A 10,241-nucleotide genomic window follows, 5' to 3' on the forward strand; every position below is an offset into this window, starting at 1 on the left:
CAGAGGGACTTGATCTTCTTTATGGTCATTGTTCATGATAATTATCTACACAATTTATTAGATTTTTAACCCACCTTATTACAAGTAACTCAAGGCAGCAAATATACCTAATACTCCTTCTTCCTCCGATTTTTTTCCAGAACAACAAGTGTGTAAGGTGGGTTGGTCTGAGAAATAGACTGGTCCCAATGTCACCAGGCTGGCTTTCATGCTTAAGATGAAGCTAGAGCTCATGTTTTGAAGTTCTCAAGATTTTAATCCTCACATTTCAACCCATAGTATATATAGCATACATAGAATACTTCTTTACAATCTTGTAGAGGGAAGTATTCTGTGTATTATTATTATTATTGATTTATTACGGAGACTACATAACATTTTAGATGACTTCAAGGCCATCTCAAGATATTACAAGCTAGAAATTAAAATAAGAGACTTCTCATTTTGTGCTTCGTTTTTCTACTCCTTCTCTCATATTTTTTTTAAAGTTTTAGAAAGACTACAAACCCTGCAAAACTTGTTGAAGCAGAGGCAAAAGAACAACGAAACTTCTCCGTATCCCTTTCTAACGGTGGAAATGTCCCACAGTAGATATTGGCAGAAGAGGAAGACTGTATGCAAAAAAAAAGAAGTTGGTGCTTATCTAAAAAGCAAGGCCCCTCCCCTTTTCACGCGAGCTGAATGTGCTGTTTCCTTTTCCAGTGGTAAATGGTCAAGAACCATGCTGGAAGCATCTGAACAAGCAGGGCTTTCTCCTGTTTGCTTCCCCAGTCTTTACTGCAGCTTTGCTTCATTCATCTTTGGACGTGGATAGGAAAGCACAGTCAGTGCAAAAAGCAAAGGGGGAACATTTCTGAATGCTTACAGGATGAATTTCCATAACAGTACAACAACATCTGCTCCGCGTGAGTACTCAAACCCCCCTCCTTGTGCAAAATGACAAACGTACAACTCTTACGCTTTGTGTGTTTAAAAAAGAAGGGGGGGGGGAATCGCCGTCTTGCTCTCTCTTTCTCTCTCCAAAAACTTTCTAAAGAAAGTTCTGTAAACTTTATTCCTCTCTTGCCTGCATTTGGTGGGTGCGAAAAGCAAGCAGAAAAAACGAAATTTGTGCACGTGTGCCTGGGACGAGGCAGGAGTCCAGCTACAACGCTCGTTTACAAAGATCAACTTTTAATTTTTTTTTCCAACGGTGTAGCTGAAAGTGTAATTGAAAAGGGAGCTGAAAAGAGCGATTAAGGGGTTGATTTCCTTTTTCACCAAAGATAAGAGATATGCAATTGTTTAACTGCATTCTGCTTCTTTCTCTGTGCCCTCTTTGAGGTGTTACCACCTGGCTCAAATACAGACAGGGAACTGTCTCTCGGTAACACGAGAGCCAAGCCCCAAACTGTCGGTCTATATTTAGCCACAATGCATTTTTGTTTTCCAAACCTTCCTCAGAACTGGTGTACAGCCGCTGAATGACAGCAGATTGAAGGGGAAAGTGGGTGGGCGTGTTTCCTGTTTCCAGAATGTTATGTACTTTGGTGAAAAGTTAAAGCAGGAACCGAGTTAGCCCTGGGAGATTCATGTGGGGGGTGAAATACCAGTCCAACACTTGATACTCAACCCGACCCTGAGAACTGAGAAGTTAGGCCGAGATCATATTGCAAGCTAGAGAAGGATGGGGACTTGTCGGGAACTACTTTCATAACGTTCAATACCGTTAGTATTTTTACCCATAATATCAGGCAATGTGGCTTATACAGAACTACCTTACACCAAAATTAGGCCCTGCCTTCCACTTTAAAAGCAACAGAAAAACAAAATACAGGGGAAGAGTAAATCCATCGCAGTGCAGAGCGTCAGTGTCTCTCGTTCCTGTCACGTGTTCAGGCCACAGACGGTGAAGGTCTATGAGAGCAGACATATTGACATAAACTAAATGTCGTTTATTAAGTTTAGACTTCATCCAAAATTATCAGATTGCCAAATGATGGGATGGCATAGAGGCCCTATCCTGCTTCAGTGGAAATGGGTAAACTTGTTTTCAGATTGTTAGGTGGAGTTTCAAGGGAAAGGATGTAAGATATTTTGCTGCCCTTCCTCCTCTCTGATAAATATTTGCAAGCGCACCACTTTTGCAGTTATGGTTTTGTTTTTTTGGTAGCCCTGACTCAACGGCTTTTATTTCGACTTATTAAAGTAAAGCGCAAATAATTGCTACTCTGCGATCCTATGGGTACACAAGCACCCTTGGACTAATTCCTAAATCCATTTGCATATAAGCAATGGCACCAACCGGTCCCATTTCTAGAACTGCTGGATGTAAAAAAAAAAAAGGGGGGGGGAGGAAAGGATACAGGTAGGGAAAAAAAGAAACAGGGGAAATGGAGGATTTAAGAGGTGTCAGAGACAAGATGTATCAATGATCTCACTTTGGTGTTGAATCCATCCACTGCTCACTTAAGCCCCATATTTCCAAATGAATGTAGCCCATAAGAGAAAGCAATTGGTTCACTTCTGCTGAAAATAGAGATTTTACTTGTTTGGGGGGAAAGAAGTTTACTTTGTTACGTGGGACTTCCATGGTAGCAGAACTACATAATCACCAGTGCTTAGGAGAGACCAATGATCTAGTGACCTCTATTGGATTTCCTCTTATTTTGCAGTGTTTCATTATAGCTGATTGGAATTCAAAATAAATTGGATTGCACATTTTCAATAATTGTCAATGTAGCTATCAAAAGATTGTAGTATGTGCAAAATAATTCCCTAAGAGTTTGGATTGATTGAGAAAAAAGGAAATACACAGGCTTCCTTTTAATGCAGGGGTGTTAAACTCGCAATGTCACGTGACGAGTCGTGATGTATCGTGACTTTTTTGCCATTGCCAGCAAATGGGATGGGTGTGGTTTTGCTATGAGGCACCTGGCCCATGGGCAGGCAGTTTTACATCTCTGTTTTAATGTAAGAAGGCAGCAGCATCCCCCTTAATACCTGAATTTCAGTCCTTGCAGCTCTGCTTGACAGGGTATATCAGCTGATATCACCCCTCAGGCATAGCTTTTCTCTACTCTTGAAGCAGCTGTGTCAGCTCCAGGTTTGAAGAGATCCAAGCCAAGCTGCCTTGCTTCCCCTCCACCAAGTTTTCCTGATTTATGCGGACTTCCTGAACTTTGAGCACAGAATAGGCCTAGCAGTAGAGGCTTATGGAGGAGTGTTATGCAGCTACAGCAAGGGAACTGCCATTTGCCTTTCCCAATTCCTAAAGAACAAATTGCTCCAGAAGAGAATTGGAATTGCAGGTAGTTCTTGACTTAAGGCCAGTTATGTAGTGGTTATTGAAGTTATGCTGGATCCTGAAAAAGTTATTTAAGACCCCGTTTTGAAGAACCAATATCTGCTTCCTCCCCCACCTACCCCCTCTGCCTGCCATCAAATTTTGGACACTCGGCCATTTGCAGTGCCCTATGGTCACATGACCATAATTTATGACATTTTTGCTAGAAACCGGTGTTTACTTGCAATATAGCAAATGTGCTATGGGGCAAAAAAACACTCTATAGCAAATAATGGGTTCACTTATCGGCAGCCACATTCACTTTACAAGTGCTGTGCTCGCTTAACAACTGGCATCGGACCTGGTTACCTTCGAGACCGCCTCCTGCCACAGATTACCTCCCACCGACCTGTACGCTCCCACAGAGTGGGTCTCCTCAGGGTGCTGTCAGCCAGACAGTGCCGGCTGGCGACCCCAAGGGGGAGGGCCTTCTCTGTGGGAGCACCCACCCTCTGGAACGAACTGCCCCCAGAGATCAGGGTGATCCCTNGCGGGACTGGCCTAAGGGATTTTAAAGGGGTTTTAATTACTTTTAATTAGATCACAGTTAAATATTTCGTTTTAATTAATTTTAACAGGGGTTTTGTATTTTTTGTATTTTAATTGATTGTTAGCCGCCCTGAGTCCGAAAGGAGAAGGGCGGGATATAAATGCAATTAAATAAATAAATAAATAAATAAATAAATAAACTGCCACCAAAAAGTTATAAAATTAAGTCTGGTCATGTTATCCACATTATAACCGTAATTGGGGGCTCAAAAGGTCAAAAAGGTTCTTCTTCAGGCTTTCTGATGGCTTGGACAATTCTTGAGAGGAAGTGGGGAGGAACCTTGGAGTTATGTTCCCGCTTTGACCCCCCAAAACCTCATTTCACTAGGAGATATGGGCCCTTTCAAAATACTGGTTTCTCTTCCCCCCAGCTCTGATATAAGCTTCAGTATCTAAAGTGTCAAGATGCATCTCTTTAATCCTTCTACACTGCCTTCTCCACCTGCTGTGGCACTAACATTCTTTTGCTGTCATACTAAATACAGAATATTAGGAGGGTCAGGCTCTTGGCTTCCTTGCAAAAATGTGCCTCTGATAGGAGAAAATATATAAAGGGTCCCTCCCATAGATTATTAGGCAAATCTGTCTGTGTATTCCAGTATATAAAATAAAAAGCTTTTGCTAGGCCATGCCATGTACTGATGCCATGATTTCCCTTTGTCTTTGGAATAATTACTCCAGCGTCAATATAATTAGGTACATCATAAAACTGCAAGCACACAAAAGCACCGGAGGTCATCTAATCCAACATTATCTAAAATTCGGTCCGTTTGCACTAAGAAGATAACATTCACCACAGCATACAGATAGTAGTCTTTGACTTACAACAGTTCATTTAGCGACTGTTTGAAGTTACAACAGCACTGAAAAAAGTGACTTATGACCATTTTTCACACTTGTGACCATTGCAGCACCCCTGTGGTCACGTGATTTGCATTCAGATGCTTGACAACAAGTTCGTGTTTATGACGGTTGCAGTGTCCTAGGGTCATGTGATTGTCTTTTGCTACCTTCTGACAAAGTCAATGGGGAAGCCAGATTCGCTTAACAGCCGTGTTACCAATTTAACAACTACAGTGATTCATTTGACAAATGTAGCAAGAAAAGTCATAAAAGGGACAAAACTCACTTAACAAATATCTCACTTAGCAACATAAACTCTGAGCTCAATTGTCATAAGTCAAGGATTACTTGTAGTCCTTATAATCAAAGAAGGTCATGTACATTCATTTGGTTTACTGCCAGAAATTTCACCATAACTGAAGGACTGCATCTAGAAAACAAACACAGAATTAATGTTTTGCTATTGTGAAAAGCATATTGGAAAAACATTTCTCTGCTTGTGTCCATTTTTTAATGTCTATGAGAGATTTTATGTCTTGTCTTGCATTAAGGGAAAAAACAAAGACCAAATAAAAATGATGACCTGGAGGCAATCAAGCTACATTTTTATGAAGTTTTTCATATGTTGGCTGTCCCCAAAAGAAAGTCCTTTAGGACATTTTGTTCCAGTGGGTTTTAATATGTGTTTAGCTATTGGTTAGTTCTTTTTTAAAGCACAAATATACAAAATTACTGCTGATAAAATTCTGTTCTTTGGAAGGACCTCTTGCCTCACAGTTTGGTCCTAGCAGTGTGATAGCTCGCACCTCGCAACAGGATGCAAACAAAAGTTTAAATCAGCAACGTGTTTTGTTGTGAATTGCTTTTTTTAAAAAACAAACATTTTGAAGCCAAAGACAACATAGACATATTTGAGAAATATATGAGAAATCATTAAGAATTGCCTTGCTGGATGGGACTATAGGCCTATCCAAAAGCCCGCAGAGAGTTGCACGCATAGGAAACCATACTTCTTGCTGCCCTTTATCTGGTAAAAATGAGGGATGTTATGAACACCCCTTAGTGATGATACTATGTTGGAGGCAATTATTATGAGAAGTTTTTTTAATGATATCCTGCTGTCTCCCCCTCACTTCCCATTATTTAAAAACAAAGGGAGAAAAATAGTAATCACATCCTGTCTCATGATAAACAGGAGAATTCTAGATTCCTTTTGCTTCCTTTCATAAAAGGAAGGAAAGGAAGAAATATCTTCTCCCTCCCTGATTGTTTCTCCTCCTTGAAAAATGAACAATTAGCTTGAACTTGTGGAAACAATCTCTGCCTTCTTCCCTGCCACCATTTCTCCAAATTTTCTCCAGGCACTACCGAAAAATGGAGCCATTTCTCCAATGGAAATAACAAGCTGTTTCATAGGATGTTTTTATAGGGAAGGAGAAAAAAAAGAAGAGAAAGAAAGAAAGGACAGAGAGAGAAAGGAAAGAAAGAGAGAGAGAGAGAGAGAGAAAGAAAGAAAGAAAGAAAGAAAGAAAGAAAGAAAGAAAGAAAGAAAGAAAGAAAGAAAGAAAGAAAAAAGAAAGAAAGCTGTGGGGACCTAATCCTGCAACTTGTTATCTTGCCTCTGCAGTGCTATATTCTCATTCTCAGAAGAGCAGAGAAATACAAACCATTGTTGATAACAATGGAATATGAATGTGGGTGTGTTATAACAAACAAAACATTTGCAGTGTTATTAAACTCAGATGTTTCATTGTGATTAGGCAGTGCCATATATATATAAATATCATGAATTTTTCATTTAACTATATGTGTTTAAATTAAAGGATAGAGTGTTCTCAGCTAGACTTTCGATTAGGCCAGTTATTGAATGTGTAGCATTCATATGTATAAAAGGTTACCTTAAAACAGCAAATAATTTCAAGTCATTTTGTCATACAACCCAGATAAAATGTTGGATAATACTGTACGTGTGATCTAGGATCCACAACTATTCATTTTTTGAATAAATACAACATATTAACAGATAGAAGAATCTCTCTTCTAAAGGCTTTCTAAAAAAGCTTTCTGTATTGAGGTAGTCCTTGTTTAGCAACCACAATTGGGTCTGGCAATTGGATTATTAAGCGAGGCGGTTGCTATGGTAAGTGAAATCATGACTTACGATCTTACTTCAGTTTTTCTTTGGTTTACAGACCTGAGATGGTTGTACATGGGAGGATTGGTCACAAAGTTACTTTTTCATCATGGCCTGTGACTATGTATGGTCACTAAATGAGTCCCAAGTGAATAGTTAACTTGTATAGTTAACTTGAGTGAAATGTCTTAGTTCTCATCTCTGCAAATCAAATAAAGATAATACAGATAAATAAAGATCAACGCAAATGCATTCAAGATTTGCCAGTGGCAGTTTTAACAAGCTAGTGAGGCTATTTCAAGTCTGATATGTACCAAGCTGCCTTTTAAGCTTTTGACTTTCATAACATACAATGGGAAAGAGAATTGGTGGTTGGTGCACAGCACTTATAGCTTCATTGAGAGAGATTTCCATAGAAACCTATTTCCCTAAGTCAAAGTGTCTCTTTTCTGAAGATATTATAGGGCCAAAGAAGAGAGAGTACATAACACATTTTCACTTGCATAATTGGAATGCAATTATTCCTGATTAACATAGGACAGATATGAATGGTTGGACATCAATTGGCTATGATTTGAAGAAGAACAGAAACACGTCATCTAATTTAGATGACCATTAGTATATTTTTTAAAATCCAGGCAAATGTACAGTATTGTCTGGTGAAGGAATAACAAAAGCTTTCTTGTAGATTAGGACTCTGTGAGGGTGGTAAGAGCAACAAAAGCAGCGTTAGAGAATGATTTATTTTCACCCCCAACCCAGATCATCTCTAGTGCAAACCACCTGGCATATAAAACCAGCAGGAAACAATATGAGAACTCCATATTAATAAGCTATCCCAAGACATTGCCGTAATTACTGTCATTAAATCCGTTTCTGAAACAATGACTGTTTGCTGAATGAAGGTACATGGACATCCAGATAAGCCAATTGACTTTGCAAAATCTCTAAAGAAGGGCAGCCTCTCATATAATTTGTTCTGCAGCATATGTTTCGCCACAGGGATCTCTCCAAATTAAAATGACAAATTCTGCTGAAAATTGCTGTCTATAAAACTTTTCTTAAAAAAAAATATGCCATTACTGCTGAAAAGTGGGTTTCTTCCATAAACATCATTTTCCATTTCTTTTTCATGTTAAGCTTACTTAGGGAGAGACTCCTTCCTTGTCCTCCATCCCTTGAGCCCTAAAAATGTTTTAAGTATCCTTTATTTTTTATGTATTATTTAACTTTGTTTTTAGTTACGTTTTAATTAATTTTTTATTTATATTATTTTAAACTGACCACCTTGAGGGCCCCCTTTGGATAAAAAGATAGAATGTTAAGTATTTAAAGGGGGGAATACACTTAGTGTGTCATAGTAACTTAATATGGGAAACCTTTTTGTTATTGCTAATGTTTATTTAATATTTCTATGCATGGAATTGAAAGTACATACACTTTTAATAGATGCCTATACTCTAGATATTTTCTTGAAACAGAAATAGATGAAATTATATTACGCACTAAAGTTCTATTGGGATATCACAACATGAGCGAGTAATATTTGTTTTTGCTAGAGTACACACTTCTCTTGGAAAGAGGGCTGAGTTAATGATGCAAAGTAGTTGGTAGCATGTCTTATTGAGTAGTATAAAGAAATAATAAAAAAACAAGGCAGGGAATTTCTCTTTTCTTTTTCCCCTATTTGGGGGAACTGGGGATTTTGATTTTTATTGTTTAATTTGCATTGGGTTAGTTTGTTTAAATTTCAACTCCAGCATTCATGTGTTTCTCACTCCACAATGGAAGAAAACTGAAATTTGGCAATTCAGTCTTTCCAAAGTTACATTCATCCAATGGGCTGTACGTTGCCCATCCTGGTTGAAGACGTACAGTACATATTGATATCATAAATGACATTCAGTTCATTGCTCTTGTATGGAATAGTACACATTGAAAATCCAAGACCCTTATTTTCTTTGTAACTGACTTATTTTCTCCTGGCTTCAAATATAGATAGTTCTTCCAACTTGCGTATATGACTGTCAGGTCACTGAGGAAACTAGAATAGAATATTAAGAGGCCACTCTTAATTTTTTGCTCAGAATAATCAATTGCCTATTTCTAGTTATACAGTTTATGCCAGAATATATATATAAAATCCTTCTTAAATTATGCTATCTCCAGTTTATGAAAGTACTTATAACATATGCTTCAGAAGGCACAAAGCTTTAATTATACTAATATACATCAATTTTGGTGCACATGAATTGTTGAACTATAGTTATGAGAAATGACAACATTGGCTAGGAATAAAAGGTCCTTGAAATGGCTAAGAAGGATTTGAACTGTTAGTACTTTAATGGAAGGTTGCTAGGAAATTCCAGGGCTTTGCTTTACATTGGAATATTTTTAAAAAATCTGGAGAAAGTAACTTCCCATAGTTCCGCAAAAATTTAAATGGTTATGTCCATGCTGTCTCCAGACTTAAGGGACATTTTTTTAATATTTTATTCTTCTACAAAATCTGAGGAACCAAGACTGGTTCAGCTCTTGAAACTGTTTTAAAGTCTGCAGCCACTCTTCTGGCTCCCCAGTCTCAAAGGCTCACCTTTAACAAAGTTGGCTTGAAGGTTCTCCTACAGATGATGTTCTCTTAACTTCCAAATAATGCCAAAGGGTTTTGCTCTGCAATTCACTTACATTTTCAAAGATTTTCCAGACATATACTTTCATTCTTGAGAGTCTGGGATTCTGTAAGATTTTGAAATAGGAATATGCAACTTTTTATAGGTTTACTTTTGGTCTTTGAAATGATATGCTGCAGGCTGGTTTCAGGAGACCAAATCCCTCAATTTTCAGCAACTTTGAAATTGCCCCTTCTTCCTTCAGCTGAAGTTGGGGAGAAAGAAGTACCTCCAAGAAGAGACCATGAGAAGTATAAACAGTGTATTTTAGTTTTGTAACATAATTGAAAGTGATTTTTGAATTCTAAAATGGAACAATGAAAAGTATGGAATTGTACCAAGCTTTATTCAAGATTTTAATATGTCATAGAAAAGCAAGCAAATAATATTTTTATGAAAGAATAAATGAGCAGGCATAATACATAGATCATAATCATAAGTAAAAGTGCTGCTTGATCCATGAAAATTCACTGGGAACCATACTGCATAGAAGAATCACAAAAAGCAATCTCCTCAGACACAATTATCAACAAAAGAAATTAAATGACCATAAAATTCAAAACATAAAATCAGATGACCATCTTCCATCTTCAGTAGATGCTAAAGCTGTCAAAAGCTTGGCTAAAAAGAAAACAATTTTCTGAAGGCCAGGAGCAAAGGGGTAAAGTTGTATGGAAAATAGGAATATTGGCTATGCTTGCTGTCTTGAGTTATTCATAAA

General features: G+C 37.9%; 1 protein-coding gene across 1 annotated transcript in view; it reads left to right on the top strand.

The window, feature by feature from the left end:
- Positions 1-698: 698 nt before the first annotated feature.
- Positions 699-10,241, top strand: part of GYPC (glycophorin C (Gerbich blood group)) — a 41,785-nt gene continuing 32,242 nt past the window's right edge. The window contains exon 1 of the mRNA XM_015818373.1: positions 699-905. Coding sequence (XP_015673859.1) covers positions 869-905 — 37 coding nt within the window. The 5' untranslated portion in view covers positions 699-868. The remainder of the gene's footprint in view (positions 906-10,241) is intronic.

This window comes from Protobothrops mucrosquamatus, unplaced genomic scaffold (assembly GCF_001527695.2).
Source record: "Protobothrops mucrosquamatus isolate PMUCROS unplaced genomic scaffold, P.Mucros_1.0 scaffold732, whole genome shotgun sequence".
Taxonomy (NCBI): Eukaryota; Metazoa; Chordata; class Lepidosauria; order Squamata; family Viperidae; genus Protobothrops; species Protobothrops mucrosquamatus.